This window comes from Harmonia axyridis, chromosome 2 (assembly GCF_914767665.1).
Source record: "Harmonia axyridis chromosome 2, icHarAxyr1.1, whole genome shotgun sequence".
NCBI classification, from domain to species: Eukaryota; Metazoa; Arthropoda; class Insecta; order Coleoptera; family Coccinellidae; genus Harmonia; species Harmonia axyridis.
Window position 1 is genome coordinate 48,615,269 of NC_059502.1, and position 19,455 is coordinate 48,634,723.

At 31.7% G+C, this 19,455-nt stretch overlaps 2 protein-coding genes across 3 annotated transcripts; both read right to left on the reverse strand.

Moving 5' to 3' along the window:
• Window positions 1-8,854: 8,854 nt before the first annotated feature.
• On the reverse strand, window positions 8,855-10,068 carry LOC123673080 (phosphatidylinositol N-acetylglucosaminyltransferase subunit C). Its single transcript, XM_045607503.1, has one exon. It carries the CDS (start codon window positions 9,717-9,719, stop codon window positions 8,877-8,879), a length of 843 nt encoding a protein of 280 aa, XP_045463459.1. The 5' UTR covers window positions 9,720-10,068; the 3' UTR covers window positions 8,855-8,876.
• Window positions 10,069-16,533: 6,465 nt separating this feature from the next.
• On the reverse strand, window positions 16,534-19,202 carry LOC123673169 (general transcription factor IIF subunit 2). 2 transcript variants are annotated; one of them, XM_045607628.1, is made up of 5 exons: window positions 19,184-19,202; window positions 18,899-19,059; window positions 18,651-18,802; window positions 16,993-17,204; window positions 16,534-16,935 (listed from the first exon to the last, which is right to left on the reverse strand). In XM_045607628.1, exons 2-5 carry the CDS (start codon window positions 19,045-19,047, stop codon window positions 16,651-16,653), a joined length of 798 nt encoding a protein of 265 aa, XP_045463584.1. In that variant the 5' UTR covers window positions 19,048-19,059; window positions 19,184-19,202; the 3' UTR covers window positions 16,534-16,650. The 2 variants fall into 2 exon arrangements, with proteins under 2 accessions (XP_045463584.1, XP_045463583.1); XM_045607627.1 differs by having other exon boundaries at window positions 19,136-19,186.
• Window positions 19,203-19,455: the final 253 nt, after the last annotated feature.

A 19,455-nucleotide genomic window follows, 5' to 3' on the forward strand; every position in this document is an offset into this window, starting at 1 on the left:
TAAAACAATCAGTAGGTGCTGAGAGTTTACAATGAAAGAGAGTTGAACAGAAAGCTATAAAATCCGAAAAATTATCAGAAAACATCAAATATTATCACAAAAGGAATGAAAACAGGACCGTATTTCAAAAAAAGTTACATAACACATGAATTTTTTTTGTTTGCTGTTCCTTTGAAAAAAGTGTGCCATTCAAAGTAAAAATTGAATTCATTAGACTGAATTATGTATTATTTCATGCCAATAACAATATATCTCTAAAACCTGTAAAAAAATATAGATTTCAAAGTCTAAAGGAAAAAAACAAAACCAGACTGCTGATTCCAAAGTTATGGAGGTCAGAAATTCAGGCCAATTTGCATGAATCACCCTGTATCTCTAGAACTAACAGTCTTAGGACACAAAACAAGTTTCTTATCTGAAAGGCCTGCTTACACCACTAGGCTATGGCCAGTCACTCATGTTACACCCTGTATTTTGTATTCTAACTAATATTCACTTACTATATTCGCCTCCTTCCTCCCCGGAACCCAAAAATGAGCATAAAAGGTTAAGGGTGGTATTGCCTCTCAATATTTCAACTTTGAATGAAGGTTTAGATTTTAACTCTCCCAATTCAGGTTTATCCATGTTTGGGTCAAGATCTTCAACATCTTGGTCTACAGTATGGTTCACATTAAACGTTATTTTAATTCTAAAAAGTGAACTTAATTGTCTAAATGATTTCATAAACCACATAAGATGCAGTTATGATAACAAATTTTGAGTAAATTAAAATCATGACTGAACAACTGCAGCCAAAGGAATATACTTGCATTTCATCACCAATTTCCTTAATTAAAGTTACTTCTGCTCCATTAAGTTTGGCCTTAAAACCATCAAGTTCTGATGGAATAGTGGATGTTTTTTGGGTCTTTCTTTCTGCTAATATTTCCTCAGTTAGGAACTCCACTAATTCTTTTTCAGCTATAAAAGATTTTTATTAAGCAATTTTTATGATCAAATGGAACTCGCTTATAGCAAAACAAATAAATATTAAGAATTCATGGAAATTGGGTTTATGCTCAAGATTGATTTATTGTGGGACATTAATGTTGCATGATTAGCATTTGGCCCCCCGTACTCCTAAATCTAAAATGTGTAATTCAAGAACCCGTCATTCAATCTGTAGAGTTACAATATTAACAACATTAATTTCCAGAACTTAGGGGATATGAAGCTTTTCTTTTGAAATGTTCATAGAAATTAATATAAAAATCATTTGTAACCATCAGCAAATATATCAGAGGTTAGGTTATTTGTATAAAAGTAACAGACTAAACTAGGAACGCATTTGGGTGTGAAAATCAGCTGTGCATTCCCATTAATTGATAAAACAATTTTATGTGTACATATTTTTTTTCTTGACCGAATAGTGTTAACGATTAAAATGGGAAATAACCCATGTAGTAACTTGGTATAACCTCGTGTCGGCGAAAATTTGCGACACACATTAAAACGCCTGAAAGTAATAGCTACCTTTTGAGTGCGCGTTGTTTTTTCCACAACCACAACTGCAATTGAAACTATGACTCAATAAAGAATTTTTTTGTATATTTCCCGACAAACACCACATATTCCTGGTTATTTGACGATGCTGTAGATTAACATTTGGGGTGAGCTGCTTTGTGGTATTCAATAAAGGTCTTAAAACGTTGATATTTCTAAAAGCTTTGCATAAGTGATTTATATTCATTTTCGCTGTCTATTAGAATTATTCTGATAAGAAATTCAATTGAATCAATGAAATTGAAATGCACAAGTAAGCTCAGAATATAGATTTATAGACGTAACTGAAATGAATGAAACACTGTAACCACAGACTAATCTATGCTGTAACCTAGGGATGGGCAATAAATATCGATATATCGAAATATCGATATTTTCTATTTCGATACTATTGATTGTCGATATTTTCAACCGCGATATTATCGATATATTTATATAGATTTCAGAGTATCAAATTCGATATTTTTTTATATTTCACATTATGATTTCGACCTCACGAAAAATAGTTCCATTAGTCGAAAATCCTGATTTAGCGGACTATAAAATAAATATCGAATTTTTTCGATATATGTAGCAGTTTTGAAATTCTACTCATCGAAAATAAAAAGTTATGTCTCGATCTCAGGCGCGGATCCACGGGGGGGGGACTGGGGGAACGTTCGCCCCCCAAATGACCCAGGCACCTCTTAAATTTTGCCGTCCCTCCTAGAATTTGACATACTTAGGCTCAAATAATTACAATATCAGCAAAAATTTCACCTTCAATACATTTTGGGAAGATCCATATCTATGAACGGCAAAAAAAATGACGTCCCAAAATGGCGAAAGTGTCTGGGGTCCACATTTTCAGTATTTTGAGTATCTAAAAGTTCCCCCCCCAAAAGTGGAGCCTGGATCCGCGCCTGCTCGATCTTGCTGAAAGCTCAAGAAAAAAAGACAATAAAATTGTAATAAAATTTAACGGCTGTTGTTAAATACCTTTCTTTCTGTACATAAACGTCCTGAACCATTTATTGGTTATTGCTGGAATTTCCAAGATCCCTTTTACCCAAGGTCTATTGATTTAGTGTAATCTATAGACCTTGCCTTTTACCTACCCCATATTGACCCATACAATAAGAAGCATTTTCAGTTCTGAAATTCTACATATTGAAAGATGGCAAAACTACTAAATATGATGTTTTCAACTGAATCTGGTCACGATGAAACTGGATTTTCGTCTAATGGAATTAGAGCATAATATGTTTCGTGTGGTCAAAATCATAATGCAAAATATTAAAAAATATCGAATTTGACACTTTCAAATAAATATCGAGTATTTTCGTTATGTAGAAAGTACCTACTTCATTTTGAAAATATTTTATAAAAATGGAAGCAAACTACTAAATGTATTTTCAACTGAATCTGGTCATGATGAATCATAATGCGACATATTGAAAATATCGAATTTGAAACTCTGAAATACCTAAATATCGAAATGTAAATCGCAAAACAGAAATTCTGCATACCGAAAATATTCCATGAAATGGGAGCAAACTACTAAAAATCTGGATTTTCGACTAATGGAAGTAGATCAAAATATGTTTCGTGTGGTCGAAATCATAATGCGAAATAATGAAAACTACTAAATATATATTTTCAACTGAATCCCATCATCTGAATCTTATTATTCTCCTCTATGGTAGAATAGTTATTTATAATACAAGTGCAGAAGGCATTGATATTCTTCCACGAGTTCAAAATTCAAAAACGAGCCACGAAGTGGCGAGTTTTGGAATGAACGAGTGGTAGAATGAGCCTTCTGTACGAGTATTATACATTATTTTCTCTAATTCATTGCATTTTCATTGAAATTAATGAAATATTTCCATAAATATAATTTAGTGATTTTTGCATTGAAAAATGTTGGTTGGCAGAACTGATTTCTTTAAAGCAAATTGATGAATTGACAGATAAAGCCGTAGCGGAAAGTTCGGAGTACCAACATAGAATAATAAAATATAACCATGAAAACTGTGCATTTCTGATATATTCTCGCACGATTTTGTTCTACAAGATGTGGAAGAATGAACGGAATAACCACAGAATTAGAGAAAAACTTTATTAATTCAACAAAATTTTTCCACACTAAAATATTACAGCGATATATATCGATAAATATCGATATTTTTACTCTGACATATTTCGATACATTTCGATAGTGCCATAAAATATCGATACAATATATATCGATAATTTTCTGTTCCTTGCCCATCCCTACTGTAACCATAAAGTATTAGCACCATAGAGAAATGAAATAGATTTGTCTACGATTAGCATCTGAAAATAAAAATGCAGTGCCAAGGTGAGCAGAAATAGAACTGTGAATATTGACATTGTCCGAATTGATCATTCCACGTTACCCTTCAATTATTACAGTCCCAACAAAGTATTACAAATGCTAATGTATTGAATATTTTTAGGGATATTACAGAAAGTCACATGTCCATTTTTTATTTATTTATTAGAAGATAATTCAATTTACATAAAATGTTTCTAAAAATAAATTAAACAAATTTACATATATAATATATATAACTAAACCCATACACCGAAAGGTATCAAATGGGATACAGATTATATATATATATATATATATATATATATATATATATATAACTACACTACTAATCATATTGATACCTATTTATTCAATTATATTATGGCTTGACTAATGACAATTCAATGGAAAATATTTCACTTATGAAATGCATTTATTTCATTCAGTAATTTATATTGAAAATATATTCAGCATATTATACCACTATTCTGAAATAATTAAGGTGTGATAGAGAAGTATCATCAGTATGCCCTGAAAAAAATAATATATGTATAGAATTTCATAGTACATGTCCAAATATTTCTAAAGGAATTTTTCCAATATTGTGTAAAGGTAGGTACCTTAGTTTTGAAGACTTCAAAATATAAAATATGATTTTTTGGTTGTCTTTTATAAATAATTTTTTTAAGAAATCAATTTATAAACAACTAGTTCATTTGCTGCATACTAATTGGAAAATGCTGTATTCCATTATTTTCAAATGATCTAATTCCTTAAAAATCTGTGTTCTGCAAATAAATGTTTATCTGTATTTCAGGGAAATCTGGAAATTTTATAACAAAACCACAGAACACCCTAACATAGTTAGGGTGTTCTGTGACAAAACTTCAGAACTCTACTCAAAATGGGTAGCATTTCATAAATGTAGCTTTGGCAAAATTCTTGTGAAATGCCAAAAAAAAAGAGATAATGTCACATATGTAATAGCGTATTCGACTGCCAGCATCAGTTCGAATTAATTCGAGCTGAATATGTCATTTAGCTCTACAAAAATGCGAATTTATTCGCACTGGTGCTACCAGTCGAATACACTATAAGATCATTTCAATTTGGTTAGTACTAAAACAATACGCTAATTGTTGAACGATATGATCTTTTTCAAAAACTTTCTTTGTGTAGAACTGGAATCTGTAAACGATTATCCCCCATAAATATAACCTTAAATTGAAAATAAAAAGTGAAGTGTTAATTTGAGTAAGACAACCTGATTTAGCACAACTAGTAGCAGAATGTCACTTGAAAGCCCCGGGGGTCACCCCCGGGTCACACCACTCCTTTCACCTAGAGCAGCCAGTGCTTTAGATAATTTAGAATCTCCGAATAAAACAGATTTATACTTACTGAATGAGGAGATCACGATCTTGAGAAAAACAGCCCTTGAATCTCAGGATAGTGAATTCCTTCATTAAATTAATAATCTTTCTCAAATTATTGACAAACAACAAAATGCAGCGAACTCTAAAAATCCTTTAAGTATAATAAATCCGATGAAGGTCCATTTTGTTTGATAATTGAGTCAATTTCTCATAATATCGGTAACCTCAATCAATCAATAATTTAGATATTAAAAATATATGTAGAAAAGGACTCAAACGAGCTGGAGTGTATTTTGCTAGTGCTGACCAAGCTAACTGGTTTGTGGAAAATCACGGGCTTTTCTTAGAAAATTTTAATGTTTATATACCAGCTCGTAGGTATGGTCACTTCGATGGGAATTGGATTAGACATTACAGAGGAAGATATAATTCAATATGGTGTAGGTATGTTTCCCAATACGCCAATCCCCAGAGTTCGTAGATTCAAACGTTATATCAGAGTTAATGACACAACAACCAGAGTTCCCTCTGAAACATGCTTAATTACCTTCCAAGGTACCTCTCTTCCAAAATATTTTGAAATTTTCAATATTCGCACTGAAGTTGCCCTGTATATACCCCCTGTTATTCAATGTCGTAAATGCCTTCGTTATGGCCACATTGAGATGCAATGTAGAGGTAACTACAGGTGTGTAACATGTGGTGAATCTCATGATGTTAATTTAAAATGTAATGAAACACCAAAATGCGTTTTTTGTAGGGGAAATCACTCTTCCAATGACAGATCATGTGTTGAGTATCTTAGGCAAGTGAAGATTAGAGAATTGATGGCAACACATAATCTCTTCTTATTTGAAGCTAATATATCCACTAGACCCCAATCAGCTCCTTTACCCTCTTAATTTCCTTCTAACCTAAATTATTCGTCTCAACATTCCATCGCCCCCCCCTCATATCATCCTCAACACGCAAATCGTCATATGTCTCAAGAGTAAATAGCAAATCCACTCCCCAAAAGAGAAAAGAAAGAACATTTGGTTATGACCACAGAATACTAAATATATAAGAAGTGCTAACCAGGGGGGATTTCACCATATAACACTTAGTGATGGCGGTCAAAATATCGGCCATATTGTTGCCTTGATTTAGCAGGGCGTTAGCACCATAGAACTAAATATATAAGAAGTGCTAACGCCGTGCTAAATCAAGGCAACAATATGGCCGATATTTTCACCATCACTAAGTGTTATATGGTGGGAAAATTTGAATATGAAGGTATGACAATTCATTGAAATTGTTGGAATATTATTAGTATTTATCATAGACCTAATATCCATTATTAGGTCTATGGTTGTTAGAAAACGATTTATTGCAGTTTGGTTCAAGACAATGGCTACTCCAAACAGTATTCCTTTCATAAGATATTGGCTCTGCAACTTCATTATGCACTTCGTTAATATGTCGATTGTGGTTAGATTGATTGCTGAAGACTTTTTCACAAAATTTGCATATAACAGGCATGAGAAATGAACTTGCGAATTACTAACGACTAACAAATAAATGTTCTAAGCCAACGATCAGTTCTTAGCAGCCAAGTACTCAACAGAGACAAATGACAAACTTCAAAACTTGTATTTCGCGCAATAACCTAAAATAATTGTGTTTCGTACATTTGGCAACGTTGGATTTTTCTGGGCAATCTACCCTCTCCATAGACTTAATAAATAGTCAAAATTTTACTGTGTTTTATTGAACCATTATTAGGTATCATCACAAATCCCTAAAACTCTCTTTCACTGAAATTAGTACCTCAGTTGTAAAAATGGAACGTACTCCGAGCACCCAATAAAAGAATAACATGTATTATACCATTTTAGAACCGCAATGAAATTGACAATTTATTTATGAAATGTTCACAAAGGTCTCAATACAATTTTTTTTCACCATAACGACTGAAACTTAAAGAAAAAAGTAAGTGAATTTGCAAACATGAGGATAGTCCTACTTTTTTTTTCTTAATTAAGCAAGATGGTAGGAATTTGGTAGTTTATCTCTCAGTAAAGCTATTTGAGAGTAAAATAGAAAACAATGCCCAAAGAAATAACAAGATTTGTGATCACAGCATTGAAATTAGTGAGTAAAGGTGCACTTTTTTGAAAAAAATGAAATTGTCCGATATCTCGAAAACTATGATATTTTTACTGAACATAACTTTACATTTTCTGGTCGGCCATGACCTCCCCTATTCGCCAGTACAGGATTATCCATTAATTACGCCACACCCTGTATACAGGAAAATCAGTCTAAAAAAACCAGTTTATAATTATGGATCACATCCATTACTTTCTTTTATCTTCTCTAAATATCTCTTCTAGACATCCATAGACAAGGTGTTGAAATAATCACTTTTATCAGCCATCTTACAAATTATCTCAGTGCAAGCAGAAAGAATAATGAATACAATATCAAATTACGTTACCCTCTTTCAGGTTTACTAAGGATAAACCCATAATTTTCTCAGAATTGCAATTTTAATCCTATTAAATTACCATTGTTGTTTATTGAAATACGGTTTGTTTGTCCAGCAGGCTGATTGACAGTTGACGTCACGTGCCCGTGGTCTGTTCATTAAGACAAGCCGTGTAATTTTTTGAGGTAGACATTTATAATGTGGTTTTTTTAATGTATTGTAATTTAGAGGTGTATATCGGAAATTAATAATAATACTCCTTTATTGAGAAAATCCTCATCAGGAAAAATATTTATCCTTTTCTTCAACTGATGAATAAGTATCTATTTAATGAAAATAAGACAATATTTAAAAACCTTTTGAGAAATTTTTTCAATTTATTATTTGAAAATTTTAAGTTTTTTGTTAGTGAAAATATAACTATTCCGAAAATTTCATTATATACCTCTTTTTTTCAGCGGGGAATGGTCTCAAAGGTTCTACTTGCTACTGGCAATTTCGGCTCAGGTCAGGTCCTATACACAATATCATTCAAATGATATACATATACCCTAGCTTTGCAGGGTAGGTTTGGTCTTGAATGTTGGGGTTAAGTTTGTTAATGGACTGGAAGATTCAATTGAGATGAAAATTTTCATTTTAACGTAGAATAATAATTTAAAGCCTTGCTCAAAAATTAATGTTGATTACGAAACCTGAACCTTGAAAAATTTTTCAAAAAAAAAAAAATAACCAATATATTTGTGGAGTTGAAATTTTAAGTTATCATACGATACTCAAGCTGAACACGTCATCAGAGCCAAACTAAAGATTTCAAGCTTCTTGCAAAATTTCGTATTGCAACATATCGAAAAAGATTTGAGGAAAGCAACGAAATGAAATCAGGACCTTTGGAGCGCTCGATTCATGCGCTAATTTATTCCTTGGAGCCACATTACACCTATACGGTCTACAAGAGCGCACGAATTATGAAAGCTCTACAGCCCCTGACGTCTAGTCCTTGCTTTCCTAATTTTAAATAATTTACTTTCACTTAAATTCAATTCACCATCATATCCCATTAATATAACATTTGAAAGGTAAAGTTTCCTCTCAATTGATGTATCAGATATTCCATAAGGACAGATGAAAAAAATAAAAATCTTGCAATATTTGGGGCTATAATTTACCGAAAATATAGAGTTTTATCAGCATCTTCTACTACAGCTTCATCCCATGGCCCATATATATTTTCTTTATATTTCTGATACTTGACAAATAACAACGGACAAATGAAGATTATAAATAACAAACTAATCAAAAATATGACTGTTACAAATCTTGAGACAAGGTTTAAGAAATATAAATCACATAAAGCTAAAGCTAATGTTATCAGAAGTGAAAATTTTGTATTAACACGTAGATGGGGAAATAGAACAAAACATTCTATTGCTATTGTTATGAGAATAAAAGCATAATGTGCTGAAGACAATCGGGATGCTAAGCAGATTGAAGCAAAAATTGCAGCACTTAATGACAAGCTGTTAGAAACAATAGTTGCATTCACCCCATAATCAAAAAATATCAAATGAATCAGAAGCATGAATGAAGTCATTGTATAAATGGTATCTGTACTTATAGTATCGGTTAGAGTATACAATACTGGTGAAAATAAGTGTCCAAACACTATATAAATAAGTAATGTCCTTAGATCATGACTAATCATATCAAAAAAAGCAGTATTGATATAGTGAAATTTATGTAAGAGAAAACCTACTAAGGTTAAACAATTAAAAGTATTGAAAATCAAATTTGGTGGTAGCCATTCATTATATAAATAGATGTAAACTAATACAAAACCAATAACAGTACAAATTTCTTGAAGAAGTAAATTGGCACTTATAAAAGCTTCAAAGTAGGTAACTTCCTTAAAATCTATATTCTTCTTTAAGTCTCTTAGGAAGGTATTATCTGTATAATTGTCAGGATAGCTTTGGTGCTTATAAAGAACTTTTTCCCAAGGATCCATAATGAATACCCTACTGTGGTAGTAGTTGATTCCGAAGTTAGTTCTTCATTCAGCTCTATTTCATACCAAATTCTTCGTATCTTTATATTGAATATTCATGAAAATGGATTTCATAATAGGGAATTATGACAAAATGATGAATCAATATTAATCCAAAATAGGTATCCCTTCTTTGTTTTTTTATCTTTCAAATCAACTCTATACTGGATACAGATATGGAAAGATTATATACGGAATGATATAATATGGTATAATAACATAGTACATAGTAGTAGTAGGTAAATAGGAAAAAGTTATTTCTTATCATAGACAAGACAACAGAGTCTATGTTCATTGTTCTTCATAGACAAACTCCTTTCTCTATTAGCGCGTTCGGCAATAGCATCCGAGAGCGGACGGATGTTTAGTCACGTGACCACAGATATGTCGGATTTTACAGATTTATCTGTAATAAACGAACGGTACAGAGCACAGAATACTAAATATATGTACAGAGCTTCCTGAGCTTCAGCTGTTATGTCAGTTCTTTGATATACGCATGTGGCGCCCTTCGTGGCTAAATGAAATGAAATCATTAGTAAAACATAATCAATATTCATAATATACACTTTTACTGTCCTGCCTGCTGAAGAGGCGTTAGAAATGTATGCTTTTTTTAACTATACTAAGAAGTTTTGAGTTGATTTTGTTTTCAATATTGAAAAATACGGAAAAATTCTGAAGGTTTGGACTTTAATATTATCAATTATTTACAGCAAGAATTTCACAAATTCATGTGCTATGTAGTTGGTTGCGACAATTCATATTACAATAAGAAAAAGTAGCTCGAGAAAGAAGGAAAGATATGGATTATTAGTGTGAGAAGAGTTTGATAAGAATATTTGAGAAATGATAGCAAATGTCTCTCATCTAAAACTTATTGCACTGCTGATCATATTTTGAAAGGAATTATATTCTTATTAGTAATATTATTATTGAACCATAGATAAATACAGCCATAGGCATAGACCTAATATTCATGGACCGAGTGTCACGTGATTTTTCAGAAGATCGTAGAGGGGAAAGGATTAGAAAGAGAAGAACTCATGAGTTCCCTTGATACGAACAAAATGCTACCAGATGGGCCATCTGTGAAGAATCTAAAAGCAATAAAATAGGCGATTTATTACTCTGAGGCATAGACAAACTAATCTTGTTTATCTATGCTCTGAGGTAGTCAAATGCACAGATTACAGATAATATAGATAGTATTCTGTGATATAGATAGAACACTCGCCTTCCCCCACTCGCAATTAAGTTTTAGTTCAGGAACCGGTTGATTGGCACCGCTGTGGGCGCTGTTCACAGATTACAGATACCAATCTGTGGCGCTGTTAGTCATTTGTTTACGTTTGGTTTGCTGTAAGATGCATAGAAAACTATTCTATACATCTTAGTTTGCTTTACTGTCATTTTCATTTCAAACTAGAACATAGATAAGTAGATAGAACTAGAAGCTGAAACAAGACGTTGTTCGTTGAAGTAAGTACAATTGCCGTACGCCCGTACATCGCATAAATTAATTCCAAGAAAGAAATATACTTCCAAATATCAAGGTAAGTGCTTCAATCAAATGAGTTTCAATATAATAAATAATGCATATTTTATTTTATCAGAATGCCGAAAATACATAAATGTTTTGTACCTGGATGTACCGATGAGACAAGTGTAAGACATCGTTTCCCTAAGAGAAATTTGGATATTTTCGATAACTGTCTCTAAATTATCCAACCCAAAAATTGGCAAGAATTAAGTAGGGAACAAATTTATTGTCAAGAATTGGGAGACATGGATTTTATTCAGGTACGGCAGAACAAATATGGAAAGTTGACAAAACCTTGGCAGTGTGTATCATTTTTATTTAGGCATTCTTTAAATTACCTTTTTTATATTATTCCGCGATTTTGTGAAAAAAAAAACATTTCCCTCTATTTAAAATCGTTTTTGATGTAAAATCTAGAATTCAAAATATTAAACTGTAATGAACACAGTTTGGGGGAAAAAGTATGTGAAATCATTATAAGGTGTTACTAGCACTGGTGGTGCAAGCAGGTAAACTTCCCCTTATGAAGAATTTGTAGATCCCATCAAAGTAAAGGCGTATAGAATCTTTGATACAAAGAGAAAAAAAAAATTAATGATTCATATTAATTTATTTGTTTTTTTAATTATTTGTTGGTGATACTTATTTATTGTTAATTCATTTATACATATGTATATTGTTTATTTGTAACATATTATTGTTGAAACTAATTTATTAATTCATTGTTGTTGATTTTTTATACATATGTTGGTTATCTTTTGTTAATTTATTCATTTTAAATTACTGCTAATTCAATATATTTTTTTATAACTAACGACTTTTATTTCCACAAAATTTAATATCATCACATATGGTCCCAGTTATTTATAAAAAAATTCAAATGGTCTTTGGTTATCGCAGCACCCAAACTCATTTGAATTGCTCAATATCTCGTATTGAGCAATTCAAATGAAGTTTGGTGCTGCGATAACCAAAGACCATTTGAATTCAAATTCAAAACATGTATAGGAAAACCACTCATTTCAAACTTCCCGCGTTTGTCGAGTTTGTTCGAGAACCAGACGCCAGGGAGAGCTATGTTTCAAATAATTCGCTTTAGGGAGGGAAGTGTCCCATCTATGGTATCTGTAATCTGTGGTCAAATGTCAAAATCTTATGGAAACAAATCTAAACATGATGGTTATATAGTCCATTCAGGAATTATTGACATCCCGGGTGGCTTTGGAAAATCGAAATTAAGTTGGTACTGGCTCATTCAGTAACATTTTGAATTGCAGATTTCGGGTTGGCATTGGAAATGTCATTGACAGGAGGTTAGATTTCAGTTTGTGTTATTGGATTTGATCGAAGAAACTTTGAAACTTAAAAGTTGTATCAATTTCAAACACACATTGATTAGTTTATTTGAGTATTTCTCACAGTAGTGTTTGAAAAAAGAAGAAGGCAAGTCATTACAACCTGGATTATTAGTGGAAGAAGCCTGTGCAATACGATTTCACCTTCAAAGAATCATTGAATGATTTGATTGTTACCAAAAGCCGAGCCAAAAGCAACCAATATATCAGCCTGGATGAAATTTGACCAAAAAGCATCTGGATTTTGATCAATCAAAGACAACATTACATAAATTCAATTGGTTACAAGTTCAAATCAGTTTTATGGTGAATACAGAGAATATTTGCAACAAAATGTGAAATTCATTTATCTGGAGGAAAATTGGTTATTTGAAAATGCCAGCATTATTCAACAGTGGACTCTAGAAAGAAAACAAAATGTTCTTCAAGTATATTCAAGGGTAAAAGTAGAAGGAGCACTATTTTGAATGCTGGATATTTGGATTTTTAACTGGATGTTTTGTTTCGACAGTGGTGATCATGAGGATTATATAAATCCATGAAGAGAGAATTATTTTATAATTGGATTGCTAAACAAAGTCTTGGCATTGCATCTATAGTTTATTTATATTCTATATTGAAATTAAGTATTGTTATATCTGTTTTTTGTTCTTCAATGAGTAATCCAAAAATCTAATAAATTCCAATTGCTTTAAAGAATTTTTACTGAGTAAAATATATCCAGAAGAGTAACTTCAAGAATTTCTTCACCTCTTACCAACTTGAAGATAATAATAGAATGCAATAAAATTTTAAAATTCACAAATTAAAAATAATTTAATGCAAAAATGCTTTCAGTGAGTGGGTTAAAGCTGTTATGGGCAAAATAATTTAGGTGATTTAATAGAAACTAGTATAAAAGCATTTCAATAAAAAACAGAAAACTCGAGTACAAATTGTACCTATATTTTTCATACAAGTTTAATCAATCATTCATGTCATGAACAGTTTCAATAAATAGTGAATTTAGAAAGTAATTTACACATCGGCTGATAAATTGGTTCCAATTTTGAAAGTAACAGTACAACTGTGATGTCAAAATTTTTCATATACTAAATGGATTCTTCGAATTTTATTTCTGTATTATTATGATATTGCTCTTCCATTCACTAAGCTACACTATTTAAATTTATCAACCAGTTTTTTCTGTTTTCTTCACCATCTTAGACAACACAGTTAAAATGATCCATAAGAGTTATTTGATAAGAATTTTGCAAGCAGGTTGGTATCCAGTGTCCATCAGTAATGCAATAATTTTTTAAGAGCCTTTGGTGAAAAGGAATATGCATATTTTAATGAACTCCAATGGGATCTTTCATGGGCGACTCTTAAATGAATAGATATCTCTTCATTGGATTTCCTTGAAATGAGATAGCATTTCACTATATAATCTGAATTTCAATTTATGAAATCATGACTGTATGCGCCCCTTCGTAATAATCGTAATTTCGAAAATTCAGGATCTTTCGGATACGAAAATGATGAAAATAATTTAAACTGGTTATTTCTATGATGAACCATAGCAATTTTTAGTGATATTTTTGTAACCAGAAATAAAGCCGCGACTAGACGTTCATGGCCTACTTCGATGTCAATAATTCCTGAATGGACTGTATGTTATTCAATTAAATGAAATGTACATACTTTTTTTTTATATATTTCATTTCAAATAGCTTAATTCAATGATGAAATAAAATATATATGATGAAATTTGATCATGTCATATGTGAATCAGGAAAATTGAGAAATTTCAGACTATATTTCTTACTGAGATTGTGGAGATAGAACAGGATTAAATTCAACAGTGGCAATGAAATGAAAAAAAGGAATTTTTTTCACGAACCAACAAAACTTATTGGCTATAATGTGGAAATAAGTAATAATGGTCATTTCTATCAACTTAGGAATTCTGAAAGTTTTTTCTTCTCATAAAATAAATCTAGTACCAAATTTTCACTGAAAATGTCTCTTCTTCTCACTAGATTCTCCCAAATTAAAAGCTTTCGGCCTTAACTCCAGAATGCCTGAAGCTATCGCTTTGCGACCGTTTGGTTTTTTCATATAAATTTGATGGGATTTCCGTTCTGTCAGAACTTAAAGACACAATTTGGTTTTTCGCTGTGAATCAGTTGAAGAATATCTTCTTTCAGCCATAACTTCAGAACGCCTGAAACTATCGTTTTGCGACCTGCAGGTTTTTTCACGCAAATTTGACGGAATTTCTGTTTCTGTTGAGAAAATCCTATCATTACATTTGAAATTTCGGAGTAAAATAACAAAACAATGAACTTCTGACTTAGCGCCCCCTATAGAAAGCAGCAAAATCAAATTTATCATGAGTATATTTTTTCCTCAATCAACAAGATATTATCTCTTAGACGAGATCTAATTTGCTCAAAAATGTTGAGCCAAACTGAAGTTACAGGCATTTCAATCAGTCAGATTTCTCCCTTTCCCCTACCCTTATTTGATGTCGTAAAATCGAAAGTGACAATTCATAAAGATAGAGAATTCTCCAAGGATTACAGTGATGATATTTTTTCTTCAACTTTATATGAAACATTTTCGAGTGAAATTCATTTTTATACTCGGCGATAGCTATTACGCCCCCTAGCGGTAGAGGTATGAACTTCAAAACAATTTCCAGTGTGTTTTCTTGTACACTTTAGTAGTAAAATTTTTTACCGCAAGTCTCTACGATGAGTGGATCCTGAGATATAGCCGCTTACCTCGCTTATTTGCCCAGCCTGTACATTGATATTAATTACTTTTATAATTGTCAATATAGAGAGTTTATTCGCTGATGTAGTCTGTAGTTTTGGTTTCTTTGGTTCTTTTCCGAAAAATGTTTCGAAAATTGAAGTCTCTAATTAGAACACTATCTGGCCAAAAACTCTGTTCCATAACTGTCTGAATTGTTTCCCTTGGTTTCCAACTTCCTCACCTCAATAGACTCGGTATTTAAGCCTTCTTGTAGGTAGTTTTCAATCGCAGATACCTCCTGCAACCCTGCTATTCTACCCACATATATTCACTACTTATGAGGAGCCCTAGAAAACGTAGCCCCATTTCATTTGGCACCATCACAAATTATCCCGCTTGGTCTTTGAGATTTCCTGTTTTAACCTCCATCCATTCATTTGCTTGTTTTGAATATTGAGAACAAACTACAATACCTCAAAAAATAATCTCTGTACCAGTTCCATCAGTAATAAAATTTTATGTCAATTATATTGTTGTAGCCTAATCGAATAAAATCTTGTGGGATTCGACACGAAATAACTTGTCAAGAATTTATTATTTAGTGAAAAATAATTGTCAGAATATCAGGACATACATCCGAATGAATGTAGTCATTCAGTGGAACAAGAAAATTTCCCAATTTAATCTCAATGGACGATTTTTCTGAGAAATTCTATCATCCTAGATAGATTTTTTGGACTCTTCTAGGGTAGCTCTACCTCAGGTTAACGTATGTACATTCACCAATTAAACACCCTGTACAACTTGTAAATGATATTAAATTAACATAATTAAGAATTCTTAAAATTGACCCGTGAAAACCACTAAAAAGAAAATACAGTATCAGGGAAAGATACAAAAATAGCTCACATGCATATTATTCTTGCATTGTTTCAAATTCATTCATATCAGGTTTTGAAAAATTGTCTATTAGGCCCAGCATCTAAACCATCATGATCATATATAATTCGTCTAAATTGATGGAGCGGGAAACACTCAGTCTTGTATATTATTTGGAGTGTCAAATTAAGTATTATTTATTAGTTCACTGATCATCCTCCTAGATAATAAATATGAAAAAAATAAGTGCTAAAGATTGATATAAAATGGTTTTATTCAAATGAAAGAAAAATAAAATTCAATTTATATAATAACATGAATAATGTCTTATAATTTTGATAAAATAACTTTGGTGTTGTGAAATTTCAATATTTTAATCATCTATGTCTTCGTCTTTTTTTGTAGTTTCAGGCTGTTTATAATGTCTGTACTCAGGTTTCAGTTCCCACATATTTTTGTGTGGGTTTTTTAGATTATAATTACATACATCTTTAAGAATTTCTTTCAAATAAGTTATAGGTTGCCTTGTAATTTTCACAAGATCTTTAATATTGTAATATTGATGTTTTTCAAATGCATTGAACAACATATCCATGACAGCATCTCTATCATCACGAGCTTTCTTTCCTTCAGCCTTTTTGCGTTCCATATATTCTATCTGAAAAAACAATTAATCTTGATTAAAGTGAATTTTGGGTGAATATATATGACCTACATTATGCTTGTGATCTGAAACAGGTTTGTATGTATTCACAACTTTCTCCAGTTGTTGTACTTGTCGAGTAGGCTGAGCTGCTTTTTTAATTGATTGTAGTTTTAGTTTCATATAACAATTATCTGCATAAGGTCGACATTCTAATTTCTGTACAATTTTGCCCTCCATGTAGAGTTTTTCAGATTCAGGAACAACTGAATCAGTTGATCCAGCTGAAATATTTTTCATTTTCTAAATTTTGGTATAAATAAATAATAAAATGCGAAATTAATGAATGGAAGCTAAGAGAGGAATGATAAAGACAAATATAAATAATATACTTGTAAGGTCAGATTCACTAATGAATATGGACATGTTAGTTCTAACAAATATTATTTGATCAAGTGAAAGCAAATTCACAAATCACAAAACAACGTTGTGAATTTTACACTATATTTTATTCCCTTGTAGAATATATCAAGTCCTTAACACTTTCGCGGCCACAAATGACCGACGATGAAAAATTCAGTCGGGCCACGGCGGTCAACACTGACTGATCTCAATCGAAAGGTTTGTATGGTCATCACGCTTATTACGACAAATAGCATAGTTCAGATGCATATAGTGATGCGAGTCGTAACTTGCAAGAATGACCGCTGACTATACGTCGAAATAATATTCCTACAAATTGCACCGCGGTCATTAGTGACCGGTCTCTTTATTTTGTAAAAAATGAAGTAAATGAAAATAAATCGATATTAACTGAAACAGACTGAAGTAATCAATTGAAATATATCGAAAAAAATTTTTTGGACATTTTTCATCAAATGAGCTTGGCCGTATTAAAATATGAAAAAAAAATAAAAATGGCAAACTTGAATCCAGATCGCCTGCACCAAAAGTATCATACACTTTCATGCAAGCTATTTCTGGTAAGTACATGATTATGTTGATCATATTGGAAAAAATATATTCAAAAATTCATAACTCGGAAACTATAAGTACTTGGACCTTTTGATAGAGAATTTTGTATTCAGTATCAGTGCAGCAATAGAAATTTCCAATTTCAGTGTGTATGTGTTGTTAAGTTTCCTAGAAATAAATTTCAATTTCCTTTAATTTTTTTGCTTTAAAAATAACTTTGGAAATAAGGACTTACAAATCAGTTCAATAATCCTCCTAAAAATATGTAAGATATTAATTCGGAAAACTTAGAATAGTAGAGCCTAAAGTATGAAGGTTAAGAACAAGTTTAATTAATTACATACAAAAGTCCTTTCTGGAATTCCCACTGCTCAATGAATCAGTCTGTATATTATCATGTGCCCATGTTTATGCACTGGGTGTAAGATATCTATTTGATTAATATAAGAATGAAATTAAAATAATGATGCATTTTTGACTGGATTCTATGTAAGCTCATGATAGCACTAAAAGGGATACTTTCACAGCTCAGATTATCTTTCACTTAGTAGATATGACGCCCCATGGAATATGTTGATGGGATTTAATTATTCACTTATATTCATTATGAAGAAATAAATAAACCTTCAAGACTAGATCAAATTTTTTGACATTTTACAGAAAAAATAATATATTTTAATATTATTTTCTACAACTTTGGGATTTGACATGAATCAGTTCAGTCAGAGTTACTGAAAGAAATGATACCTACTTACGTATAACATGAGAAAAAACTCCCAAAGTTTGCTGAGTTACAGTTGAAACATCTAACCGATGATCTTTAGGAATTGCTTCTTCTCCCTCTTCTTGAATATTCAGAGTTGCAGAAGATAAGGTTAAAGATACCTGAGGTTTCTCTCCAGGTGCCCTATAAAAATTCAATTACAATTAAATATTTCAAGGTGAAATAATGCACACTATTATATTCACATATAAAAAGGATTGCTGTTTATAATAAACTTACTTTGTTATTTTAAGTTTTCCAACTTCTATCTCACTTGCTGCTTTTTGCCACCTGTTAGCAACATATTTTGGTAGTTTCACGAGCCAAACACCTCTGTTGGCATTAGACAAATCTAAGTCTCTATCGAAATGAGGATTATCTTTGGACATTTTACTTTGAAACTGAAGATGAAAAAAATTCGTATCAACCTATACTAATAAGTAAGATGCATAGAAAACCTGGTGTGTCTACTTGTACCTGTAAAACTTTCAGACAAAACGGGAGATTTTTCAGATTTATATCTACTTGATTTCGAGCATAGACCTAATATCCATGGATATTAGGTCTATGATTTCGAGAGATCGCGGTCTGTTTCAGATGGCGCATACATCGTTTACATTTGACATTTCTCTCAATTCTCGACTCTTGTGAACCAAGGGCGTAGATCTTTTTTTTCTTGGGGAGGAATAATCGAAAAAAAAATTTTTGACGATAACTTTTATTCAAATCTGTAATGTTAGAAAGAGAAATTTGATAATGAAGTTTGAACCAAATTACTCGAAATAATTTTTGTTGTT

Excerpts from the sequence above, each read along its gene's own strand:
- LOC123673169 (XM_045607628.1), bottom strand. The coding sequence starts at position 19,047 with ATGTCCAAAGATAATCCTCATTTCGATAGAGACTTAGATTTGTCTAAT. Across the intron at positions 18,803-18,898 it reads GGAAAACTTAAAATAACAAA|GGCACCTGGAGAGAAACCTC; the intron begins GTAAGTTTATTA and ends GAATTTTTATAG. Across the intron at positions 17,205-18,650 it reads AGTTTTTTCTCATGTTATAC|CTGGATCAACTGATTCAGTT; the intron begins GTAAGTAGGTAT and ends AAAATATTTCAG.
- LOC123673080 (XM_045607503.1), bottom strand. The coding sequence starts at position 9,719 with ATGGATCCTTGGGAAAAAGTTCTTTATAAGCACCAAAGCTATCCTGAC.